This window comes from Mandrillus leucophaeus, unplaced genomic scaffold (genome assembly GCF_000951045.1).
Source record: "Mandrillus leucophaeus isolate KB7577 unplaced genomic scaffold, Mleu.le_1.0 Scaffold66, whole genome shotgun sequence".
In the NCBI taxonomy this organism is placed as follows: domain Eukaryota; kingdom Metazoa; phylum Chordata; class Mammalia; order Primates; family Cercopithecidae; genus Mandrillus; species Mandrillus leucophaeus.
Genome location: NW_012107141.1, coordinates 2,469,770 through 2,495,765, shown reverse-complemented (window position 1 = coordinate 2,495,765; position 25,996 = coordinate 2,469,770). Strand labels below are relative to the sequence as shown.

At 52.3% G+C, this 25,996-nt stretch overlaps 2 protein-coding genes across 2 annotated transcripts in view; one reads left to right on the top strand and one right to left on the bottom strand.

Moving 5' to 3' along the window:
* The window catches only part of CD82 (CD82 molecule), a 90,188-nt gene extending 72,472 nt beyond the window's left edge, over positions 1–17,716 (bottom strand). Inside the window, exon 1 of the mRNA XM_012001355.1 lies at positions 17,557–17,716. The gene's annotated coding sequence lies outside the window, so the exon portion shown is untranslated. The remainder of the gene's footprint in view (positions 1–17,556) is intronic.
* The window catches only part of LOC105554836, a 28,185-nt gene continuing 14,925 nt past the window's right edge, over positions 12,737–25,996 (top strand). The window contains 8 exon segments of the mRNA XM_012001460.1: positions 12,737–12,904; positions 13,920–13,971; positions 14,059–14,233; positions 16,908–17,041; positions 17,155–17,380; positions 17,527–17,695; positions 17,791–17,913; positions 18,161–18,244. Coding sequence (XP_011856850.1) covers positions 12,737–12,904; positions 13,920–13,971; positions 14,059–14,233; positions 16,908–17,041; positions 17,155–17,380; positions 17,527–17,695; positions 17,791–17,913; positions 18,161–18,244 — 1,131 coding nt within the window.

Sequence of the window (25,996 nt, the reverse complement as noted above, 5' to 3'; positions counted from 1 at the left end):
TGACAGGAGAGTGCAGAGTGGGAACCAGCAGATACCTTGAGCCCACCAGCATTCCTGCCTGGACCCCACGCAGCCAAAGAATCAAGCTGAGGCTGAGCCATAGCCTCTGACCTCTTGCTTTCCACAGCCCCCTTGCTTGACTGTTTTTGGCTTCTTAGCCAGCTGCTTGGGCCCCAGACAGCCCCTACTCTCTCCCAATGCTAGGTGCCAAGATTCATGCAGTCAGATTCACAGTGCCAGAATGGCCTTTGACATCACTAGCTCAGCCCACACTCCTCAGATGAAGAGACTGATGCCCAGAGAAGAAAACGAACCCCTACCCCCAACCCTTCTGGGGAATGCGCATGTTCAGTGTGTATGTTGGGGAATAGGGAGGGGACTGTGTAGGGCAGTCAGTGTGTCCCAGCCTGTTTGGCATCGTGATACACATTGAGAAGTATACCTATTTGTTCAGCTCACTGGGACGGACAGATAGAACTACATCTGGCTTGAGGTTACTAGCCTAGGGCTCTGTTCTCAAGGGCTCCAGAGATAACCATCTCGACAGCTCATTGATCGGAAAGCTCTAACCTAAAGGGATATTTAGGAGCTAAAGAGAGCCTGCAAGAAGCCTCAGATTCCAGAGGACCTGACAACAGGATTCCCAGGTGGGCTCTCAGGGGCCAGCCACCTTTTGAGGCCCTCTCTCCAGTGCCACAACTGGGGGCAGTTAAATAATGGGCCCTGAGAGAGACCTAAATTCCAAATCTCATTTCTCAGTATCCACGTGACCTCTGGCAAGCTGCCTGCCTGCATTGAGCCTCAGCATTCTCATCTGTAAAATAGGCTATCTAGAACCCTCCAAGAGGAAACCAGAATCAGCGTGCCAAACCCAAGGTTGTCAGCATGACAGAGACAGAGGATTCTGGGAAGAGGTCCTGTTAGGTCCCACAGCAAGGAAGTTGCATAAAGATTGTCCCTTGAGGCATGGGATGGACACAGGGTTCCTGCAGACTGCCCCAGGGAGGTCACCACCTGAGGTGGGGCAGAGGGAAGACCTAGGGCCAAAAGGAACATTCATGAAAGCATCCACTATGGGAGTGTTGCTTCACTGATCTTATCTCATTCAGCCCCCAAACCCCAGGCAGGATTCAGAAGGGTGGCAGCACTGGCCCCGGTCACACAGGGGACAGTGGTGGAGCTGAGCTCTGCCCTCCAGACTCTCTGACTCTGGAGTTCAATACCCTACTGACTTTGTAACATTGCTTCCCACCACCAAGGTAATCGCAAGAGGCAGGCAGCGGGGGTCACTGCAGCCAGGTATTAAAGGGGCAAAGCCTTGGTCCCAGGACTGTAAAATCAGAGCATCCAGAGGTGAGGCCAGGCACCTGCAGGTTTAGCAAACACACAGCATTTCAGAATTCTCTCCTTCCACCAGCCAGCCATGAAGGAGGTGGACACAGAGGGCCGAGCTGAAACAGCAGGACATGAAACCAGTCCTAGCCCTCAGAGGGGACCTCATAGGGCACACTGTCCTCTCAGAATACACAGCTCATGATCCAGAGGGCCTGAGGGGCTGCCCTCCCAGGGGCCTCCCAAGTGGTCCTTCTGTGCTCAGTTTCTCTCCTGAGCCACCATGCACTGCAGTTCACCGAATCCCCACTCCAGGTTGGCCCGGAGCTGGAGTGAAACAGGAAACAGATGACTCCAACTCATCCCTGCCCTCAGGGAGCACCCAGGCCAGACAGGCACAGACATGAACGTGAGCAGTTATACAAAGCAGCCTGCTGACTCCATCTCCCTCCGAAGGACAAAAGGGGCTCTCTAGAACACAGACTCAAGTGTTTAACAATGACAAATGCGAACATGTTTGCATGATTACTAGCTAGACATTGTGCCAAGCCCTTCACGTGGCTCAGTTTATCCCTGCAATGATCCTATGAGATAAGTACTGTTCATCACCCCTCTATACAGTTGCAGAAACTGAGACTCAGGGTGGTCAAGGGCCTTGCCCAAGGTCACCTTGCTGGTAGGGCAGAGAATTGAACCCCAACAGTCTGACCCTCCCAGAGCCCCTGAGCTTTGTTGTCACACCATGCTGCCTGCAGAAACAAAGTTGTAAATGACAGGTAATGAAAATTACCCCACCAACGCCCAGCCTAGATTAATTGAGCTTTATGGCCCAGCTTCCAAACCCAACCAACTGAAGACGCTCTGGGGCGACACTAGGCACCAGTGACCAGCTTGCACACTGATCCCAGAGCCTAGCCAGCTAGAGTAGGTGGCTAACAAAAGGGTGTGGGCCCTGAGTAGGGTGATTAGAGAGAGGGATAGGGACTCTAATCAGGGACCCCACATGGCAGCAGGCAAGCCTTTTGTCACATCGTACCCTCCCCAGGCACTGAGCTCAGGAAGGTAGAAACAGGGCTGCTGAAATGCTACCTCCTCGAGGCAGCCTTTCCAAAACATTCTCCAGCACAGACTTTCAGGCATCACCATATGGCAGCCCTAATTATCTCATCATGAGAATTTAGGATAGACATCAGACAGGCGTAGGTTCAAACTCTGGTTCTGTTTATTTACCCTTTTTATTGAGACAGAGTCTCACTCTATCGCCGAGGCTGGAGTGCAGTGGCATGATCTCGGCTCACTGCAACCTCTGCCTCCCGGGTTCAAGAGATTCTCCTGCCTCAGCCTCCCATGTAGGCAGGATTACAGGCACACACCACCACATCTGGCTAATTTTTGTATTTTTAGTAGAGACGGGTTTCACCACGTAGACCAGGCTGGTCTTGAACTCCTGATCTCAAGCGATCCACCCATCTCAGTCTCCCAAAGTGCTGGGTGGGATTACAGCATGAGCCACTGCGCCTGGCCTGTCTACCCTTTCCCAACTGTCATTTAACTTTTCCGAGCTTCAATTCCTTCATCTGTCCAATGGGCTGATCCTTCCTGCCTCCCAAGGCTTAGTTCTCAGTACTCTGCAGGCCTTTAGGAGTATTTGATGGGCAGAGAGAAGAGTAAGTGAGACACAGTGAAGGCAAAGTGATGCACATAGGTACGGGGACTCTGTCTCTACAGATGCTTGGGTGAAAGCACAGAGACACGGGCCAGAGGTGGAGGGTAGGGGTAGGGGTAACTCCAAGAACTTGGGGGTAGGGGGTCTTCTTGGCTGAGAGCTAGCTGAAGGCAGCACAACCCAGGTGAGGAGAAGGCAGGGCAGGGCTCTGTGGGGCCTCAGCCCTCTCTGAAGTTCTTCTCCCTCAGCTGTTTCTTCCCTTCTGTGGGGGTCCCTATCTCTGTCTGTGGCTCCCTGGAGCCATCCCCTCTTCCTTGTCACTTGCTGTTTCTGTCATCGTCTAAGTCTCTCCCTTTAACATCCCGAGAGCCTTGGAATACCCAGTGTCCAGGGCAACCTCATCCAGCCCACAGGCCCCAATCTCTAGCCTACCGAGCCCTCCCCATGACAGGAGCCCAGCTCCTGCAAGGGGTGGCTCTGAGAGACCCACTTCCATGGTCTACTGCAGAGATCTGGGCCCACCGAGGCGGGAATAAAGGGGTTGTGCTTCCCACAGAGGGCCCCTGGTTCCCAGGCAGAGAAGCAGCCATTTAAGCAGCCCAGACACTTGGCAGTTCCAGCAGGAACGCTGGTAACAAAAGGAAACCGGCATGGGCCTGTCAGGCCTCCCTCCCCAGGGCTCCCTGGGCCTCTCCTCTGGGTTTGCTGAGGGGCTTGGGCAGAGCAAGGTACAGAGGGGAGAGTGAGAGAGGCAGGGACAGAGAGACTAAAAAGAAAGACACAGACAGACTCGAGGGTGAAGGGAGCCTCTGGTCCCCCGGAGCACCAACCTGCAGACCCTGAGGCCCTGTCAGGTCTCACCAGGAAGTCTAGGGGAGCCTGTGGTGAGGCCGGCCTGGGAGCGCAGGCCCTGCTGACCCAGGAGGACCCCACACCCACCCCTGGAGCCAGGCCAGCTCCCCAGCTCCTGCTCTGGGGCCACCCAGAGACTGCCCTGCATGTTCCGTCTCCCCCTGTTTTGTAGCCAAGAGTCCTGTTTCCTCTGTGCCTCCCAAGGAATGGGCCCACCCTCTAGCCTCCCCCACCCTGCCCTCTCCCTACCTCCCATTCACAAAGACCCTTCCCCAGCACGTCTTTCTCAGCCTCAGCCTCCCCGAGATTCTAGGAGCGGCAGCACTGTGCCCTGGGAAAAAACCCAGTCCCCCACCAAATGTGATTCCTGAGCGGGCTGCTGGCCAGGCCTTTACGATGAGAAAGGGCACTGCAGTGCTCTGAGCCAGCCACTCTGAGCCCCCTAAGGAAGCTGAGGCAGACAGAAGGGACCTGACCTCAGCCCGCAGCAGCTAACACAAAATGAACATCTGGGTTCCAAACAGCCCCATCCAATCCCTTCCACTAGAGCAACTCAGGGCCATGGGGAGGAAGAGAGAAGGGGAACGAGCCCAGCCAGCTTTAGGCTGTAATCAATCACTCCCCTTCCCCAAACCTCAGCTTACCTATCTGTGCAGTGAGGACAGTCCCTATGCCAGCTCCTAATGCAGGGTGGAAATCTGGGACCCCATCCCCGCTGGCCCAGTCCTGAACCTAGCCCTCTGCCAGCCTCTCCTCTTCCCAGGGCCAACCAACTTTCCATTGCTGATGGACTTAGCCAAGAATTTGGCATCCACTGAGAGCTGGGGCAGGCAGAGAGGGTAGTGAGTCCGGCTGTGGGCCTTGGGCGCGTTCCCCTCTCTGGGTAGTAATGGTTCATTCCTGTCCTAGAGGGAGGCGTGTGGTTTGGGGAGTAAAACGCTCTAGCACAATAAAGGGAAGTGTGGTGATCATTATCACCATGAGAAGGTCCTGGGCCACACGGAGCTAGAAAGGGGGTGTATAGATGTACAGACAAGTGAGAAGGAAAGGTGCTAGGTGCTATTGGAAGTGGTCTGTCCCCAGGGGACAGGCATGGGACATGTGGCAACACCATCGTGGTCTCAGATACAACCAGGCAGGGCCTCACACCTGGGCTGGCTCCCTGGCTCTCTTCCCACAGGAAGACAGGGGCTCAGAGAGAGGCTGCCTCCTTCCCTGGGCGACCCAGCAAACCAGGCACTACACAAAGAGCATATGGGCCTGGAGAGCCTCCAGGTGTCCAGAGGAAAAGGGGACTATTTGTTCCCCAGTAGGAAAATTGATATGTAAATAAGCAGCCACTGGCCTGACCCAAGCCTCCTGGGAGGCCGCCCTCAGGTCGCCTGGGCCCCATCCCCTGGTCTCCTGTTTGCCGATCATGTGTGATCCTGAGAACACAGGAGACAGAGTATCTCTTTCTACAGATCTGGAAATTGAGGCTCAGGGGGGTTAGTAACGTGCCCAGGGAGGGTCACAACTTGGAACTGGCAGAGTCTGATTAAATCAGCCTGATTCTGTCCCTGTGCCCAATCCTTGGCCCATTATCCACCGAGGACACCCCCTACCTAGAGCAGATATAGTTCAGGCCTTAGGCCAAGCCCAACCAGGCCCCCCACTAAAGGGGGTCGGGGTGGGTGGCGGCAGAATGTAGCCTGAGCCCACTGCAGGGAAGATGAGGGACTGGCATTTCCTGAGTGCCATGAACCCCCAGGCGCCAGTGCTAGATGTTTTGCACTTTATCTCCTGCAAGTATCAGAAGTTATCAACAAGGAAAGTAGCTTTCTTACTTTCCGGTGAAGGAAACCAGGGTTCAGAGAAGGTAAGTGACTTGCTGAAAGTCACAAGCCTGAGAGTTCCAGGTCTGAGGCTAACCTTTCCCTAGCATGCACAGACTCAGCTGCACGCCCTGCCAGACCCTGCAGGGGCTTGGACCCATACCAGCCACAGGCCCTGCTCTCATGCCTCACTGGGGAGTTAACCAACCCGGTCAGCCAGTTCGCCCACTGCACAGAACCCGAGAGAGTTGAGTTGGCTTGGCCAGAGGAGCAAGGCTTCCCCGAGGGAAGAAAGTGGCTGGAGCCAGGTGTGGAAGAATGAGGAAGACTTAGGAGGAAGTGATGGCATTCAGGTGAAACTGCAGGGCCCAGGCACCCATGTGTGAGAGAGTGGAAAATTCTGCATGACGTATTTTAGAAGAAAAGCACAGTTCCCAGGAGAAGCAAGCAGCTGAGCTGGGAGGAAAACCTGGGTTGAACTCCTCCTTCCCCTCAGCACCAAGGACCTCATGTGCAAGGCCTGGGCAGGAGTCAGAAACAGAGACAGCCTGGACCACCCTGTCTTGCCTCCCCATGGGTTCTTGGCCAACAGCAAAGATCCCAGGCCAGCCCTTTCTGGGATCCTGGGCCCCTTGCACCCAGGACCCACCAGCCCAACTAAGAGCCCTGGGATCCTTCATCCTAAGGCTGAGAAGAGAGAGAAAGAGTTCTCCCGTCTTCGGGGCTGGGCCCAAGATGGGCCGCAAAGACAATCCAGGTTCCAGTCTTAGCTCTTGCACCATCCTTCAACCGCCCGCGGGATTCTGGGCAACTCACTGCTCTGTCATCCTCATCCTCTGTGAACATGGGCTTAGTAATAATGCCCGCCCTATTTCACAGGGTGCTGGAAGGCTTGAGGGATCGGGAATAAGTACATGAGAAAATGTCCACTGCCAAGAGCTATAAAGCATAAGGGATCATTATGAGAAAGGAGGACTCAGATGTCCCAAGCCGGGAAGTGACTTGCTCCCAGGCCACACAGCCAGGCAGTAGCAGAGCAGGATTTGAAAGGGGTCTCCTGCTGACCAGTCAGTGCCCTCCCACTGCAAGACCCTGAATCCCAAGAGAGCTTTGACCCTCGGGCTGACCCTCTCTGCGTGGATGGCGGGTGGGGCGGAGGCTGCTTACTCTACATGCTGGCTCCCTCCAGAACAGGACCTGTTGCCGTCCCAGACCAGACCCCAGCCTTGAGTTCGAAATCAAAAGCCCAGCTCTGCCCCTTTCAGTTCTGTGACCTTGGGTAAGTTGTTTCACCTCCTGGACCCTCGGTTTCCTCATCTATACAATGGGACCTGGTGTTAACCCCTACCTGGGGTGGCTGACCTGACATCATGGCTGTAAAGTGCCCAGGATAGGGCCTGGCACACATTAGATGCTCAATAACTGAGGCTTCTCTCTCCTCCCTCTGTTGTGCCTGCCGGGTGAAGCCCAGGTTTGACAGGAGAAAGTTCCTGGCTTCCTGGAAAAGCTGCCCAGAACACTAACTGGGAACATAAACTGCTGGAGAACACTAGACCTTGGAAGAAGATCACGTTACTGAAGAGTTAGTCGGGGAATAAGAAGTGGAGCAAGATCCCAGCGCAGAGATGGTGTGGAGGAACCTGCCTCCCCAGGCCCCTCACTTGGGGCCAGCACAGTGGTCAGGGAAGGCCTCTCTGCTTCCACACCAGACCTGCACTGGAGAAGTTGAGGTGGGGAGCGTGAGAGGGCCAGGGTTCCAGTACTAGCCCTCCTACTTTCAACATCCTCAGACACAGCAGGTCACCTGTCAGAGACTCAATTTTCCTTTCTGTAAAATGGAGATGCAGATAATCCTCTTGTCCTCCTGCACAGAAAGTTCCCAAAGGACACATGGGAGAAGGGGTGGTGAGGTGGGGGCAGGAGGGGAAGGTGAGTTCAGGCCTCACAAGATGAGCCTTTATTAAACAGGACAAGGTTCCTACTGTCAGCAGCACCAGGAGCTGAAACTCACCACAGAACCCCACCCCGCCCCATCCCACTACTTTACTGGTACCCAAAGTATGGTCCAGGGCCAGCAGCTGCAGTGTTCCCTGGGAACATGTTAGCAATGCACATTCTCAGGTGGTACCCCAGACCCACAGAATCAGAAACCTGGGGGTGGGGCCAAGCAATCTGTGCTTTCACAAGCTGTCCAAGGGACTGATGCATGTCAGAGTTTGAGAACTACCGCAACATCCACCACCCACTCTGGAGAAACTTTCCCCCACTGACTCATCTTCCCACCTCCTCCTTTCCAGGAGACTGTTGGGGAGGAAGGAGTCACTGCGGGGAGAGGTCATTAAATAGTAAAGAGAGTCCATGATTAGTTAATGACACCACAGGCTCCCAGAGAGGAGAGGGTCAAAAGTCAGACTGTAATTGAAGAGAAAACACTCCCCTATATCTATCTGCCTTTCTCCATCTCCTTCTCTTTCACAGATACACATACCCTAAAAGCCTGCTCCTCCTCCTCCTGTGGGTAGGCCAACTAGAACCAGGGACAGAGAGAACGCTCCCCCACCAGTAGGGCTGAAGCGAAATTGGGAGACTGGTTAGGGTGGGAGATTCTGGTCCTCTGGCCTTGAGTTTAAAAACCATCTGACTTGGAAAGCCACTTCTAGGAATTCATTCCATGGAGCTCATTAGAGTTGAGTACAAAATATACATAGGGACAAGGCGATCATTATAGCAAGGGGAATACTAATGAAAAATTCAAAGGGCCTAAATGTGCAACGGCTGGGGAATGCTTAACCAGGTCACAGCAGATTCCTATGGTGCAATACTACGGAGCTGGGAAACTTGCTGGATAATGCTCAATCACATGGGAAAACCCTCCCTATACAGCGTTCAGTCAAAAGTGGCAGTGCAGGAAGTGGTTTGTGTGGTACAATCCCAATCTTGTATGTGTGTGCTTTTTTTTAAGGCCAAAACACCAAACTGTTCACAGCAGTTATCTCTGAGCAATTATTTCCTCCTGCAGGTCTGTTCTTTACCGCCTGAATTTTTCCACAAAAAAAAAAACCCTCTTTCTTCAATAATCAGAAAGTTTGGGGGGTTTCAGAAAGTTTGGGGGGTTTCTTGGGGTAGCCATTTGGTTTAGATAAAGTTTTTGAAAGAAAATATCTCCTTCCTATGTCAGAATCGCTGGCCTGGGGTCTTCTGCTACAAGATTTGGTTCCACCAGGGAGTTTCCACATTGTGTGTAATTCCAACAAGCAAGATCAGGATCAACATGGGGAAGCCAAGGGTGGGTGGGTTTGCTCAGATACCATCCCCTATTTTCTAAGAGTCAGTTCTTTCCAGAAATAAAAAATCATGAGCTCTCCAAGACTTGAGGTGCGTGAGCAAACGCTGGATGTGGTCCATGGGATCAGACTAGGCAGGCAGGTTGACTGCATGGAGCACAGAGCTGCTCACACCACCAAGACCCTGTGACTCTAGACATAAGCCCTCAATTTTGCCCTCAACTCTATGCCAAGAGCACCCGGGTCAAGGCTGGGCTCAGATAGTCTGGGTACCAAGACTGCAGAGACCTAAGGCCTCTGCTGACCCCCCACCAGAGCTCCACACAACCCTGGAAAGCTCCTTCACTCCAGACTGGGGACCTCAGCCTTCAGAGAGGAAGACTCCCTGTCATTTCCCCCGAAGTAATGACAGGAACAGCCTTTGTTCATCATCACCACCCTTATCCTCTGGTTTCATTGAGGGTGCACTCTTCCCTGGGTCTGCCACGAAGCATTTTACCAGCATTATCTTATTTAATCCTCATAAAAACCAAGGCTCTGAGAGGCCAAGAAACTTGCCCAGAGGTGAGCAGATACTGTGCCCATAGCTTGGTCTGGCTGACACCAATGCCTGAGAAGCTAGAAGAACCCCAAGCTGTAGGCACAGCCCCAGTGGTTCCCTGACTGCAACTTGCAGGGATCGTTAGGGATTCCTATATGCACAAATTTTGAGAACCATAATGCCATGCTATACCATCTCCTGGCAAACAAAGAGACTTGCTCAACCCTGCCAGGAGAGGGTGTGGGGCAGAGAAAGCGGATAAGAGGGGCTTTCAGATGGAAAACAAGTGACTAGTTCAGAGTAGAGGACACATCCTCCCTGCCTCAGTTACCCCACTGCTGTGTGTTCAGAAAGGCCAGGGGTCAGGGAGGTGGGCTACCTACATGTCCAAAGGTGACTCAAGGCCTAGACACTCACTTGCTCCATGACCTCAGATAAATCAAACCTCCCCTGCCGGTTTCTATTTCCTCTATATACGATGATGTCTCATAGGTCCCATTGCAAAAGCATTCTAATATTCCACTTTTTAAGACAGTGAGTGGGAGATGGTTTTCCAACTGTACTAGTAGAATTTACCAATTGTTATTATTACCAGCAACAACAAACATTTATTGAGTGTTTACTTCATACCAGGTATCATTCAAAATGGTTTATGTGTACACGTGGGAACACAGACTCCCCTCTCCATTTGTTTCCCAATGGAGGGACCTCTGTCAGGGAAACACCTCAGGCCTTGCTCCGCTGCCAGCCCCCACCCCCTACCCCCCCACCGCCCTCTGGCTTCACGCCACGCCCCAGGCGGCTTATGATTGGCTCGTCTTAGAGACACATAGGGCAGGCTCAGTGGGGCCCTGCCCCTCGAAGAGCCAAGTTGCCCGCAGGGAGAGTTCTGTCTGGGCTGTTGTCTGCTCCTGCTGCCTGGTCCTGCAGGAGGCTGGTTCCTGTCCAGCACTTCCTGTGGCGGGACGGGTAACTCTGCCAGGTCCAGGACAGGCCAGTCAGCAAGCCCTCTGGGCCCCAGATCTAAAGCCACGTTCTTTCGTCAGCTTCCATTTGGGGCTCTGTCTTCAATGTGTGTTTAGCTCATTTAACCCTCACAGTAACCCATCCCTATTTCACAGATGAGGAAACTGAGACTCAGAATGGTCATGAAGGCACTTGATCTCAACTACTGTTCAAAAGCTTTCTAAACACCACCCAACACTCAGGGCGTGTCCACCGCAGGGGAAGGCAGATTACACTTCTATTCTATTACACTCCTCTAACTCTTGTCTCCCAGCCTGGGTGGTCGAGGGCCACAGACACGACCACAGGCACTCCCTCCAAGTCTTCTGAGGCTTGACAAATTGATATTCACTTCAAATCAACATCCCATCCCTCCTTCGAAAAAATATGATTTATTCACAAAAAGAACTTCAATGTAATCCCAAGTTCGTATAATACATTTTTTGTTCAAATATGTATGGTATGTTTTTTATAGCTTCATTGTAGGAATGGGTTCTTTTTTTCTTGAGCATAAAAAAATATGGGCTCACTGTAGATTTGGAAAATAGGGGAAAGTAAAAAGATAATAAAGGTCTATAATCTAATCTATATAATTGCATTTCATAACGGGTACATTACATGTAGTTGTCTACATTTTGGCCTGATTGAGTAGAGTTGTAAGGGAGCAGCTCTGCCATTCAGTCTCTGCAATGGTTTAGGGCAGCAGCTGGGACCTGCCCACCTACAGCCTTCCTTCCTTCCTAGGCTGCAGGAGAATAAGCCAGGCCCCCAGGAGTCCTTCCCCTGAATAAAACCCTGCAGCCGTCCACTGTGGCATCACATTGTGCCTCACTTACAAAATCCAAGTGCAGCAAATGCAAGATAATATAGTTTTGTAGCCCAAGAAGGGCTATAACTTACCCAAGGTAACACAGCAAGTAAAAGATGAGCTGGGAACAGAGCCCAGGTCCCCTGATCTCCAGACTCAAGCTCTTCAAAGACTTACAACCTGCTTCCTATTAATAGCACTACCAAAAACACCGAGCACAGTAGCTCATGCCTGTAATTCCTTTGGGAGGCCAAGGCTGGAGGATCACTTGAGGCCGGGAGTTTGAGACCAGCCTGACCAACATGGTGAAATCCTATCTCTACTAAAAATACAAAAATTAGCCTGGCGTGGTGGTGCATGCCTGTAATTCCAGCTACTCAGGAGGCTGAGACACGAGAGTCACTTGAACCCAGGAGGTGGAAGTTGCAGTAAGCCAAGATTGCACCACTGCACTCCAGCCTGAGCAATACAGTGAGACTCTGTCTCAAAAAAAATAAATAAAAATAAACACTACCAAAAACAGCAGGAACGTACATAGCGCTAACTATGTGTCAGGCACTGTTTTAAATGCTTCATGTGCATTAGCTCGTATATCACTCTCAAACAACCCTATGAGATGAGTACTATTGTTGTCTCCATTTTATAGATGCTGAAACTGATGCACAGAGGGGTAAGACACAAAGTCACGCCCAGCTGGTAAGTAGCAGAGGCAGGAATCATCCTTAGGCAGTTTGATTCCAGAGTCTGTGATCTTGCCTAGGCTTTCTTCCCCACTCCCCTGGGCCCAAGCCCAGCTGGGACTCAGGAAGGCTTCTGGAGCACTTGCTGCCTAAAAGGAAGAAAACCAGCCTAGAAGTCACCTCTTTTGGCAAAGGTCACGCTGCAGTTCCATGGCAGAGCCAGGATTTGAACCCGGGCTTCCTAATGCCCAGCCCTCAGGGCATTGTTCACTTCTATACATTGACCCTGAGATCCAAGGCCCAGAACTCTGAACAGCTCCCACACCAGATCACCCGTCCACAAGGCAGGGAAAGTCAAGGGGGAGAGAGAAGGGGCAAAAGCCTCCCCTGCAGGGTAGGAGGCCAGAGGGGAGAGTAGGGCTTCCCAGAGCTGCCCACCTGGGGGTCTGCATGGATGATGTCCAGGATGGGCTTCCTGGAGGCCACCATCCCATTTCTCCAGGCCCCAGCTTGAGTCCCCACAGGATAGCAGCACCTTCTACAAACAACTGTTGACTCCAAAATGCTCTTTCTGGCTGAGTCAGAGTTCACTAAAGGCCAGAGTGGCCCCTCACTGGGTTGGGGCTGAAGGAAGTCATGCTGCTCCCCTCTCAGGAGGGTAAAGGCCAGGCATCAGAAGAGAAGCAGAAGCTCTGCCGAAAGCAATCCCAGGACAGACGGCGCGTTCCCATCTCCCTGGATCCAGGTTGCAGAAATGGGGCCCGCGGACCTGAAGCGCCGGGCAGCGGCATCCAGGTCCTGCTTCCTGGCTCTGCCTTTGCCAAGGAGTCACCTGGTATCTGGCACCAAGCTGGGTCCTGCTGATACCCCCGACCCCACCCAAGAGAACCACTTACCTATTCATTCAGTCATCGATCCCCAAGTGCCTGCTGTGTGCCAGGAATCAGAGATACAGACAGGACAGGGCAGTGCCTGTCCAGGAGAGCTCGTGGAAACACGTCACACACCACAAAGCGACAGTGTAAACAAGCACAGAGGAGAAGGTGAAGGGCAAGGAGGGGCTTGGGAAAAGCAGCCAGCGATGTTCAGACCTACTGCCCCTCAGGAAGCTGAGCGTCACAGTGAGGAGACCCAGCCGCCCCCAGGAAGAGCCAGAGAACCCCACATAGCCAGACATGACCGCCGTCTTGGGGCACACACGTATTGGAGAGGCGCAGAGGCCCTGTGCAGAAGGAAGGTGTTCTGGGAATGTCCCTGGGGGCCTGAGACGGAGCCTGGCACCAGCCTTGAAAGACCAACTAGATGCAGCAAACAACAACGGCTCTCCTTTATCGAGCATTTACTATGTGCTAGGGATAACAATTCTAAGCGTTTCATGTGTACTTTTTTGTCCTCTGCTCATGCCCTATGAAGCCATGACCATCATTATCCCCATTTGCAGGTTCAAAAACTGAGGCTCAGAAAGGGTTGCATAGCTAGAAATTGGCAGGGCCGAGATCTCAACTCTAAAGTCCAGTGCTTTACTGCCATGCCGTACCATCATCTCTCTAATCTGTGAACAGGCAGAAGGTAGATAAAGGTGCTTCAGGTGGGGGAAACAAGGTAAGAACAGGGAGGCAGGATCAAGTGCTCTGTCTGAGGGGAGCTGCCCAGCTCCACTGTGTTGGGGTTGTGTGTGTGTGTGTGTGTGTGTGTGTGCACGCCTGAGTATGGGTGGGTGTTCACAGATACGCCCTATTTTGCAAAGGATAGATCCCAGGTCCCAGAACTCCCTGGGAGCCAAGGAAAGAATGGGGCATCCGCAAGTCAGGGAAGGAATCCCAGAGAGGAGACGGAACTTATCTAAAGTCACACAACACACAAACAGCAGAGCAGGAGCCAACTCCAAGGACCAGAACATGGGTCTCTTTCCTCTATCAGCTGCCTCTCCTTGTCAGCACAGTGAATCAGCTGCTGACAGGAAAACCACAGTGGAGGGGAAGCCCGGGGGTGAGTCAGGAGCCAGCCAGCCTCCGAGAGACAGCAGCTGGGCCTGTTGCAGAGGCCCCAGGTCTGTGGTTGTCTGCCTCTTCTCAGGGCAGCGTCAGGGGCGAGGGGAGCAACACGTCCCACACCACTCGCTCCATGTTTACCTCTGGGCTTCCCCTCCCAGCTCCTCAGACCCCGGCTTAGTGGAGGGGAAGCGGGTGGGTAGGGCAGTTCCTGCTAAGATTAAACGGGTCCTGTCCCACGGAGAGGCCCAGGCCAAACAGTCCAGGCTCTTCCCTCCCTTCCCACCTCTCACAGAGCCAGCTTCTGGCCGTTTGATCTTCTTGATTAAGTCATAACCGCCCCCCGTGAGCTTCCCGTGGGGCGGAGGAAGTGGGTATAACGGTTTGGAGCAGAAGGCCAAGGCCAAACCAGAAGCAGGGGTGCCAGCTGGCCCCAGATGCTCCAAATCCAAAAGAACACTCAGGACTTGGGGCTGCTCAGCTATGGGTCGAGTGGGAACTGTCTGGTCCTTGGGGGAACCCCAGGGTAGAAGGGGATAGGTGATGGGAGATTCCAGGCTGTGACTCTAAAGTGTGAGGCCTCAAGACAGAGGGGGCCGCCCCCACATAGCAGAAACTTCAGAGGAGCCCAGGGAAGCCAAAATCCTGCCCCAGTCCCCCTACTGTGGGAAACTTGTACCTTGACTGCTCACCCACTGCCAGAGATAGCACATGGTGACCTCTCACCCCTACCCTCCCTGGGCTGGGATGGGAAGGAGGGACCAGCAGGCACTTCTTCCAACCACCCCGCCCCCCACTCCCAAACTTACTGCTGGCTGGCACAGGCTCCCACTTTTTGGCCCAGATGCCTCCCCTTCATGGGCAACCCCCACCCCCGTAGCATTCATCACCCTCCCAGTGCCCCCACCACTCACCCAATCCAGCCACCTTCCTGAGCCCCTGGTATGTACCAGACAGGATGGGGAGGAGAAAGAAGTGCAAAGGTGCTGGAACAGTCCCCTTCCACCCCTCCAGTGGCGCCTTCGCTATCCCCATGGCTGGTGTCTCTTCCTTCACTCCCCATTGCAGACATCCCCAAAGCCACCCAGACCCCTTCTTCCCTGTCACTGCAGCCACTGGTTCATTATTCCTTGACTGCTGGATCCTCCACCCCAGCACATCTGGCACAGACTGACTTTCCTAAAGTGCTGCTCTGTTGTGTCACTCCTCTCCTCAGAAACCTTCAGTGGCTCCCACTTTCTGCAAATCAGATCCAAAGTTCTTACCCTGGCATTCAAGGCCCTCTGTAAGCTGATTCCACCTACTGGTCCCACTGTGTATCCCCGCACAGTCCCAAACTTCAGCCAGAATGAGCAACCTAGCAGTTTCTTGAGACTTCTCAGGACAGGTTGACCTCCCTGCCTCTGCCTAGGCATTTTCCTCTCCCCAAGACACCATCTTCATTCTGGGTGCCGAAATCTTCCCAGTCTGTAAGGCTCTGAAGATCCCTCTAATCCTTTTTTCATTTATCTTGCATCAGAGTCACTGGTATTCTTGTGTAAGCCCCTTCCTGGACGGTAAGCAACCTGAGAGTGCAAGCCTTATGTGGTTGCTTGTCATTCATCCAGTGGGAAGGGGAGGTGGTGATGGCGAGGGCTTTCTTTTAAGGCTCACTAGGTAGGCTCTGTTGAAATGAACGTCTCCTCCTCCCCACCTCAGGCACCACCTACCAGACCCTCTCCCTCCCCACCATACCAAACTCCAGTTTATGCCACTTCAGCGCTTGGAGAGACTGTGGTCCCATGTTGATCCAAGCCAAACCAGGACCAGGAGCCCAGGCAGAAAGTCCTATTCAAGTCTCACCCCCTCCAGGAAGCCTCCTTACCCCCACCCCCTGCCCTGGCTTCTCAAGTGTCTCACTCTTCTGAACACCTCCCCCTGCCCTACATACACACACGGTCTCCTGCACACAGCGCAGCCGCCAATCCATCTCTGTCCCACAGCACTTTCCAGTTTGTTCCATACTGTACAGCTTATCTCCCAGAAGATGCAGGGAGCCAACATAATGCAGCACCTTCAGTGTCCTTCGGTGCCCAACCCTGCTTACATATCAGGTGCCCACATTGCCCCTCGCCTCCATCCCAAGCCAAGTGTGCAATGGTATAGCTGGATTCCAGCCACTAGGGCAGCACAGACCCATGAAATCTCATCTGGTCATAAGCCCTGGGTGTGACTGATCCTCTCTACAGGGACATGGTAGGGATGGGGGAGCCCTCATTGTCAGCAAGTCAGGTCTGGCTAGTTCACCTCTGTACCTCTAGCTCTCTCTAGCATATAGTAGGTGCTCAGTAAACATTTTTAGACGTATTTAACTCAACACTCACCAACCTCAAGCAACATTACAGAAAACTCAGCCACTCTTTGTTCCAGATGACACAGTCCTCATCCCTTAAATAGAGTGATGTTGGTGGCAGGTGGCAATTTCTGGCTCTCACAAGGTCAGGAGGGGCTGTAGCCAACCCCATCTCTCCAAAAAAAAAAAAAAGGCTTATTCCACATAGGAAGCAAGCCCATCACCTGCCCATCCGCATCAAAGCAGCTGTCACGGACGGAGGTCTCACTGGTTTCCTGGCGCCTTGCTAAGTAGTGTATACACAGTATTCTATTTAGTGCTTGCTCCTGCCATTGGATATTGCCATTATCCCTGTTTTACAGGTGAGGAAACTGAAGTTTGGAGGGGGAATGGAATCCAAATCAGTTTGATCCCAAAGCCCAGGCCCTTGACCACAGAACTAGGCTGCCCCACTACTGGGGCCCAGCACAGAGCACCCACGGCCACCAGGAACAGAACCTGTCAGCCAAGAAATTAACCCTGGGTATGCTGCAAGAGCCACTGGGGCCCTGGGCTTGACTCTGGGCGCAAGGATTGGTGGCGTTTTCTCTTCTCTTCCCCAGTCACCAGTGTAAGAACTGTTCCCGTTTCCAACCCCCTGCTCAGGCCAGCTCACCTGGAAAAGCCCCACTGCGTTTCCAACTTGAAGTCTTAGGGGGTCCGACTCAGCTGAACTGTCAGAAATTGTGGGAAGCAGGTGAGGCAGGAAATGGAACCTCCTTGCTTTGACCTCCTGTTCCCCAGAGTTCATGGGTTACGAGCCCCAACCGAGGAACCAGTGCACTCTTTAAAGCAATTCGCTTCTCTTAGTCCCACTTTGCAGGGAGAGAAACTGCAGAGGGCAATGCGATGGGAACACCTGTGGCGACCTGCAGCCTGCGCTCACCTGCCAGCTCTCACCTTCCGGCGTTTTAAGTGAGAAAGAGCAACGGCAGCGTAGAATTAATCTGGTTCACTTCCTCCTGCTGGAACCTGGGAGGTCCAGAGCCGGGTGGAGGGACGGACCCAGGATCACGCAGCTGGTGCAAGCCCGAGTGTGAGAACTGGGGGTTCAGGACTGGGGGCTAAAGCTCCTTTTCACCCACCAGCTAACCCGACCTGTCACTAGTTCCGAGGAAAGCTGTCCGAGACGGGCCGCAGAAGCGGGGGTCAAAACTAACTTTGCCTCTGGTTGTCGGGCAGGCTCCCCCGGCCTGCTGCCCCCTTGCTCACCTGCTGGTTCTGCTTTCTGCTCCGCGCTGCAGGCCCAGCGTCGCCCGCTTGTGCCCCAGTCAGTGTCGGACTGCGCAGCCCTGGGCTCAGTCACTCCTCGGCCCCCTCCCGGCTGCAGCCGGGGAACGCCGCGGACTCGGCAGGCCCCGCCCCCCCGGGACACGCCCCCTCGGCGCCCCTCCGCCGACCCCGCCCCCGAGCCCTTTGAGAAGGCGGTGCGCTCCCGCCGGCCAGGCCCCGCCCACTATGGCCCTACCCCGACCAGCCCCGCCGCCGGGCCCTGCTGGAGTTGAGTCCCCGCCCCTCTCCCCGCCCCGCTACGGCTTCTCTCTTCTATCCCGGCAGCCCTGCCCCCAGGTAACACAGGGGATGAAGCCAGCGCCGCTCCAGCCCTGCCCACTCACGGCGCTGCCTAACGGTCCCGCCCAGCTCCCGCCTACCTCGTCCTTCCCGGTCTCCCGGGCCCTCCCAGCGCCCCTGCCTCCTTCACTTTCTCCTTCGTGCCCACCCCATCCCTCGGCCTTAGTAGGGTGAGGCTACGCCCCTCCCCGCCCCAGCCCCGGCTCAGCGCCTTCCTAATCCTGGCCTGCCCTGCCCCTCTCAGCTCCAGGCGGGTAGCCCTGGGGCCCCCACGCTGGCATTCCAGGGCGGGTGTATCCGGGTGCAGCCGGGGAACGGCGTGGGAGCGGTTTGTGTTCCAAGTCGGGGCCTCTATCAGGAGGCGGCCTGGGCCCAGGCACTTTTTGAAAATACTGACTACCATTGATTGAATCCTTGCCAGGGGCCAGGCTCTATGCCAAGCGCTGTATAAAGTTCTAGTCCTTGAATTCCCACAACTCATGGGTACTCTGGTTGCGCCTATTTTACTAATGTGCAGTTTAAGGCTCACAGAAGGGAAGTCACGGCCTCTGAATATCATGGAGGCGGGCGTGAGCGGGATTCAGCCTCAGGTCCTGAGTCACAGGCTTGAGCTGCCCCAGCTTGCCTGGACTGGCCCCTGGGGAAGTAGCCCAGGCCAGCCAGTGCTGGGGCAGTGCCCAGCAGCTGCCTGAGGTGAGGGAGGAGGTGTGGGTTGAGAAGAGTGGCAGGAAGGACTGCGGGCCTAAGCCCTCAAAGCTGGCTTTCTCCCTGAAAAAAAAGTGACCCAGAATTGAGGTGGGCTGCAAGAATTCTCTAGATGGCCGCGGTGCCCACCCTGTGTCCCAGCCTTCTGCGCCCCCCTAGCCTCCGGGGGACTAGCTTCAGGCAGATTAACTGGTTAATGACCAGGGGCATTCATCTGGGCAGCTGACGAAGCTCTTTCACTTCCATTATCACATTGGCATCTCACAACACACCATTGTGGGAGGGTATGATTATGAGCGCTTTGTCTGGGTGGAGTAGGGGCGGGAGCTGGATCCCAGCCCAGCAGTGTAGTTCTCACAGCGTGGTCCTTGAACCAGGAGCAACATCATCTGGGAACTTGTTAGGAATGTGGATTTTGAAGCCCCATCCCAACCTACTGAATGGAAAACTGTGGGACAATTGGTTTGAATACGGCCTCCAGGTGATTCTGAATCACATTCAAGCAAGAATCACTGTTGAGAAATTGTGAAGAAGTTAGAGTGGTCTCAGAATCACACAGACCTAGGTAGCTTCCTGGTTGCTTTTTAACCCCAGGACAAGGCAAGATACTTAACCTCTCTGGGATGAGCCCTTAAACAGGGAATAATAATAAAAAGAGCCATAACAATCATGCCGATCTTGACGGTGGCTGTTGAAGATTACATGTGACAGCATTCATGAAGTATCTGGCCCACCATCTGAATGCCGTACATGCACAGAAAATGTTCTCTTTTTCAGCAAAAAGTCTCCTTCATAGAATTCCCACACCAAGTCAGAGGAGTGAGGCTGGGGAATCCTTTAAATCCAGCAGCGTGTCCTACCTGCAGAGAGACACCCTCTATCCTGCTAGTGGTTCAGATCCTAACAAGCTCCTAGGTGATGTGGATGCTGGTCCGGGGACCACACTCTGAGAACCACTGTGCCATTCTGTCTTGGGCTGGGTTTCAGATTCCCTACCCTACCCAGCCCATGCAAAATGGGCATAAAATATCCTCCTATTCCACCCTACTCCACACCCCGTCCCTCCGAGGTGGGGGTGTTTGTGATGGTGTATGACAGATGCTCCTGACAGTGATAACTTGACTTAAGCATACCCAGAGAATGGTCCTGTATGGCAGATGCACCCAAATGTGTGTTTGGAGTTTTGAGTTAAGGAACTTGGGAGTGACCAACCTGGAGATTCATTCCTTATCTGTGAGGAACATTTGAACCCTGGCCCATCCTGTGGAATGCAGGCTGTACAGGGGTTCAAGGTTCTTTGGGGCCAAATGAAAGTTATCAGGTGGAGGTTGTTAGGGCGAGGGTGCTAAGTGAGAATGATGTATAAACTGTATCCTTTTTGTAAGCGGTTGTGGCTCTCTTGCCCAGCCTGCCATGGGACTGTACAGTTCTCCTTTCCAGCCCACTGCCACCTGCCATTCCTGTGTGTAAGCTTCCCAATAAACCCCCATGTCCCAGTTGCTGGCTCTGGTCTCTCCTTCAGCCTCTTGAACCTGGTACCATGCCTGCTGAAGTTAATAGGGCTCCAGCACGACAGATGGGGACTGGCCATTGGCAAAACAGCTGGATCCCCTCACTGTCCCCTTCTCCCATGAAGACATTCCCTCATATTAGTCCCATCTGCTATCCCTTGCTGCCCTGCCACTCCTGGTTAGAGATAGAGGCAGCTGTGGTGACATTGAGAGCAGTCTTCAGGCAGCTTCTGGAATCTCTGCCATACTCCCTGTCATTGTCTGAGCCCCACAGAAGAGTGTCTCCCTGTAGGAGTGCAGGGCCTGGGGCACTGGTCCTGTTATGCTGACCTACCCAAACACGGAAAGCCCAAGAGTACAAATCAAGGACCAGATACCTTGTACCCAAACATTTAACAGACTGTGAAATAAAATGTGTATTTTCCTGCCTTGACAAATGTTCTTTCTAATGACCAGGAAGACCATGTTCAAATTTAGAATTATTGGACTCTTTAGAATTGTATGCAAGAACATGGCAGTACGGGAGGATAGCCTGGCCCTAGCCCTCAGCCCACCCACTGCACTTCTTTTCCCACCCCATCTCTGTCCTATGTCACAAGTGGCCTAGGACTCAGGCATGTGGACACTCCGGCCCACATACCCAAACTCTGCCCGCACACCTTGCCTAGAGCCACCTCTTCGTTACCTCTCTATGGGTGCACGCTCCAGGGACAGGATGTATCCTCAGGAGGATGGACCTGGGCAGGCAGCTTTGTAAACCTTAAACTGACTGGGGGGCTGGGCACAGTGGCTCACACCTGAAATCCCAGCCCTTTGGGAGGCTGAGGCAGGAGGATTGAAGAGCTCAGGGGCCAAGACCAGCCTGGGCAACAGGATGAAACCTTGTCTCTACAAAAACTACAAAAATTAGCTAGGCGTGGTGGCGGACGCCTGTGGTCCCAGTTACTCAGGAGGCTGGGGTGGGAGGATCGCTTGAGCCAGGGAGGTGAAGGTTGCAGCAAGCTGAGATTGCACCACTGCACTCCAGCTGGGCAACAGAGCAAGACCTTGTCTCAACAAAACAAAACAAAAAAACCAGCTTGGGCCGATTAGGCGGTCTAGGTTTTTAAACACCCAAAGCATGATCAAGGTCAGGTGTGGGCTCTGGGTGACCACAGGTGCCCTCTTATCCAGGTCTATGGTGACACTGCCATTTGGCCTTGTCTCCCCAGCTTCTAGCACATGTCCAGAAGCTTAAGGGACAGTTGTTGAGTAGATGTGCATCTGAGTCTAACTTAGTCCATTTTCTGTTGCTATAATACAATACCATAGGCTGGGTAATTGATAAAAGAATTTTATTTCATGTAGTTCTGGAGCCCGGGAAGTCCAAGGTTGAGAGGCTTCATCTGGTGAAAGCCTTCTTACTGCCTCATCACATGGTGAGAGGGCAAGAGCATGCCACCTCAGGTCTCTCTTCCTCCTATTATAAAGCCACCAGTCCTCATCATGAGGGCCCTATCCTGATGACCTTATCTAATCCTCCCAAAGGCCCTACCCCCAAATACCATCAACATATGAATATGGGGATTCAGTTTCCAGTACATTCAAACCATAGCAGAGTCATTCACTGAAATATCACATGGGGTTGGCTCCCTCAGCATTGTCGCTATCTCCTCTCTTCCAGCAGAAGGCAGGCTTTGTCATGACTCACCTTGGACATTTTGCCAGGCAGAGAGCACAGACACTTCTAGTGAGAGACTCCACCTCTGGAAATTCTTTAGCCCATTCTAGAGATGGAGCCAGGAGTTCTGGAGGTGGGAAAAGGGTTTAGAAGAACCACCCTAGAAAGCCTTGAGAGAAGATATCTATGGCCAACTTGGAGGTGGGGAAGATGGTGGCATGGCAAGACCTCAGAGAGGTATGGCTATAGGATTCCCAGACTCTCAGAAGATTCCCCCACCCCAAAGGTGGAAGAGGAACAGCTGAGCAGGAGACTTCAAAGAAGTTGTAGGCAAGAACATGGGGGCCAGTTCCCTGTTGGTGTCTGGGCCTAGGTTAAGGCCCCAAGACTATTGCACAACTCTGGTGGAGGAAGGTAAAGAGAATGAGTGGGGGTATCTGTTTCCTACTGTTGTGTAACAAACCATCCCACTCATTTACTTTGCCCCTAAATCTGCAGTTTGGGGTGGGCTCAGCAGCAAAGGCTTATCTCTGCTCTACGCAATGTCAACTGGTTCAATTGGAGGTTAGAGATCCATTTTCAAGATGGTGCACTCACACACCTAGCAAGTTGGCACTAGCTGCCAGCTGGGAGGTCAGCCAGAGCTGTGGACTTGAGCTTCCTCATAATTAGGCTGCTGGTTTTCTAGGACAAACAAAGACCCACTTAGAAGTGCATGGCATTTTGTGACCTAGCCTTAGAAGTCACCTAGGATCACTTCCTTTGCATCCTATTAGTAGAAGCAGTCACCAAGGCTTACCTGATTCAAGAGCAGGGTACATAGTCTCTTTCTTAACCAGGGGGTAACGAAATTCTAGAAGAATTTTCAAGAAACGAGATATTGTTGCAGCCATCTGTGAAAAATACTATCTGCCCCAAACGAGTCCTCAGAATGACTGGAGGAGAGTTCCCCTGATGGGAGCTTGGGAGCTGAAAGTTCAAACTCAATTGATTGTTTTAAAAAACGGTATGCAATATGTATCACACAAGCATTTGTGCACAAATGAACAAGAAGTTCAGCAGTGGATAATTAGTCTTGGGTACTTCGATTTTTTTTTTTTTTTTTGAGATGGAGTCTCATTCTGTTGCTCAGGCTGGAGTGCAGTGGCGTGGTCTCGGCTCACTGCAACCTCCACCTCCTAGGTTCAAGTGTTTCTCCTGCCTCAGCCTCCTGAGCAGCTGGGACTACAGGTGCATGCCACCACACCTGGCTAATTTTTTTGTGAGACAGGGTTTCACCATGTTAGCCAGGATGATCTCGATCTCCTGACCTCGTGATCCGCTCGCCTCGGCCTCCCAAAGTGCTGGGATTACAGGCGTGAGCCACCACGCCTGGCCTAGTAATTGGATGTCTTAAGAACTTTCTTCAAGAGTCCTCAGAATAGAGTTAGCACCTCCCTCCCTCAACCTGCACAGTTTCCTTAAAGTTATAGACTTAAAAATTGCACTCATTTAATCCTGATAGCAACAACCCAATGAGGCACATACTATTATGAGGCCCATTCCCAAGATGTGGAAATGGAGCACTCAGATGCTAAAGTCATACAACTAACCAGTGATGGTGGAAAGTGAAGTTGCAGCTTATATATAGCTAACCCAATTTTCAGTTCCTGAAATTGAGCCCTAGGGGAAAGGCCCAAGTTGGGACCCAGCGAGCGCCCAACACTGAATCGCAAACCTCGCACTGGGTCAAGGAGGTTCCCCAGGGCCTTGAAGGGACCTTGCTTCCTGCTTACAGAAAGAAGGCTGGCCCCAGAAAGCTGGGCTCCAATGCTTGCCTGGCATAACTCCGTCCCATCCTCTGTCCTCTTGCTGAGTCTCAGGTCAGGAAGTGGTTAATAGCACTTTCTAAATGCAGTCATTCCTGCATTTGAATGGGCTCAGCAGGACCACCGGCCTTTATTTTTTCTCCAAACCACTTAAACCGGCTCGGAACCCTAAGCCCATTATAACTGGGTTGTAGCTGGGGACAGGGGCTGAGTTCCCACAGAAGAGACTGAGCCATTGATTTGTTCCTGTCTCAATCATTTCAAAAAGATCAGTGAGGTCCCTACTCAAATCCTGCCCTGCCACCTACTACATCTGAAGGTCCAGGGGTTACTCCCAGCCAGCCCTGGCCTCAGGGGGCTTTTGGCCCCTGCACATTGCCATGTTGCCATAGCAACTACGACACTAATAATGGCAGCCATCTTTTTAAAAGTAAGCTGTAAAATGACTAATTTAAATATATTTAACTAATTTGATAACTAGGATTTGTGTAGCACTTTACATATTCTAAAGCTTATTTATATTTATCTTACAACTGTGGCACTTGGGTAAGTCTTTGAAACTATTAAATCATGTCCCCTCCTCCCATCCACAATTCCCTGTTCCACCTGTTTATTTTTCTTTTTAGGCATCAGCTTAATCCCATGGTAGGGGTTGGGTACCCCAAATATATGTTGGGCCTACATCCCAATATATGTCATTTAGTTATAGTAGATATGTATGTACTATTTTATTAGCCGTTTTACATATTATGAACAATGTGCAAAGACAAATATTTTATTTTATTTACTATTATTATTATTATTTGAGACAGAGTCTCACTCTGTCGCCCAGGCTGGAGTGCAGTGGTGCAGTCTTGGCTCACTGCAACCTCTGCTTCCTGGATTGGAGCAATTCTCCTGCCTCAGCCTCCCAAGTAACTGGAATTACAGGTGTGTGCCACCACACCCAGCTAATTTTTTTGTATTTTTAGTAGAGAGGGGGTTTCACCATGTTGGCCAGGCTGGTCTTGAATTCCTGACCTCAGGTAATCCACCCACCTCGGCCTCCCATAATGCTGGGATTACAGGTGTGAGCCACCGTGCCCAGCCAAAAACCAAAAATTTTAAAAGATAATTATTTTAAAAATCTATATATCTAAAAAACAAACAGAAAGCAGTCCTATTATTTTCTCCTTGAACCCCAGCAGATCACATTGGAGACCATCAGCCATGCCCTTAGGGAGGGATTGTTGGAATAGCAAAGCAGAAGAAAGGGGACTTCTCTGGGCAGTGCTTTTTCAGAGTGTCCAGATAGAAGCACACCTTGGAACTGTTGCAGGTTCCTTTCCAGACCACCACGCTAAAGTGAATTATTGCAATAAAGTGAGACACAATTTGCATTGGTTTCCCAATGCATGTAAAAGTTATGTTTACACTCCACCATAGTCTATTAAGTATTCAATAGCATGTCTAAAAAATGTGCATACCTTATTTTTAAAATGTTGATCCTGGCCAGGCACGGTGGCTCATGCCTGTGATCCCAGCACTTTGGGAGGCTGAGGTGGATGGATCACCTGAGGTGTGGAATACGAGACTACCCTGGCCAACATGATGAAACCCTGTCTCTACTAAAAATACAAAAATTAGCTGGGCGTGGTGGCGGGCGCCTGTAATCCCAGTTACTCAGGAGGCTGAGGCACGAGAATTGGTTGAACCCAGGAGGTAGAGGTTGCAGTGAACCAAGAGTACGCCACTGCACTCTGGGAAACAGGGCGAGAGATTCAGTCTCAAAAAAAAAAAAAAAAGCGGTTGATCCAAAATTCTGACACAAAGTGAGTGCATACTGTTGGAAAAATGGCACTGATAAACTTGCTCAGTTCAGTTGCCACAAACCTTCAATTTGTGAAAAAACACAGTATCCGCAAAGTGTAATAAAAAGCAATGTACGCCTGCACTCGTAAGCCCCTGAGACGGATGAGGAGGTGCTGCGGAAAGGCAAACTCTCCTACCTGTTCTTCGGTGGAGCTGCACAAAATCAGTCGGGAGATCTTTCCCCGAATCAGGCCCGAGATCTAAAAGAACACACTTGTGGCCCGAGAAGCTGATGGTGTAGACATTCTCTCCCTTATACAGTTGAGAAGGCCAAGGCTTAGTGAGTTGAGTTGAACAAGTTTTGAATTTGTGGCCAGCATTTAAAAATTGGGGAATTTTATGTTGATTTTTAGATGTATAGGGATAGGGACATCTGAGCCTCCTGCTGTGCCTTCTGATGGGGCCCACAGCAGATGGACCTGAGTTGTGGCTGACCTCTTCAGTTGTGACATACACCCTCCAGCTGTCTACCGTCCCCACTGTGCCTGTGGCTCATCTAGCCTGCTTCCCTCATTTCTGTGACCTGCCTGGTTCCCATGGGCAAC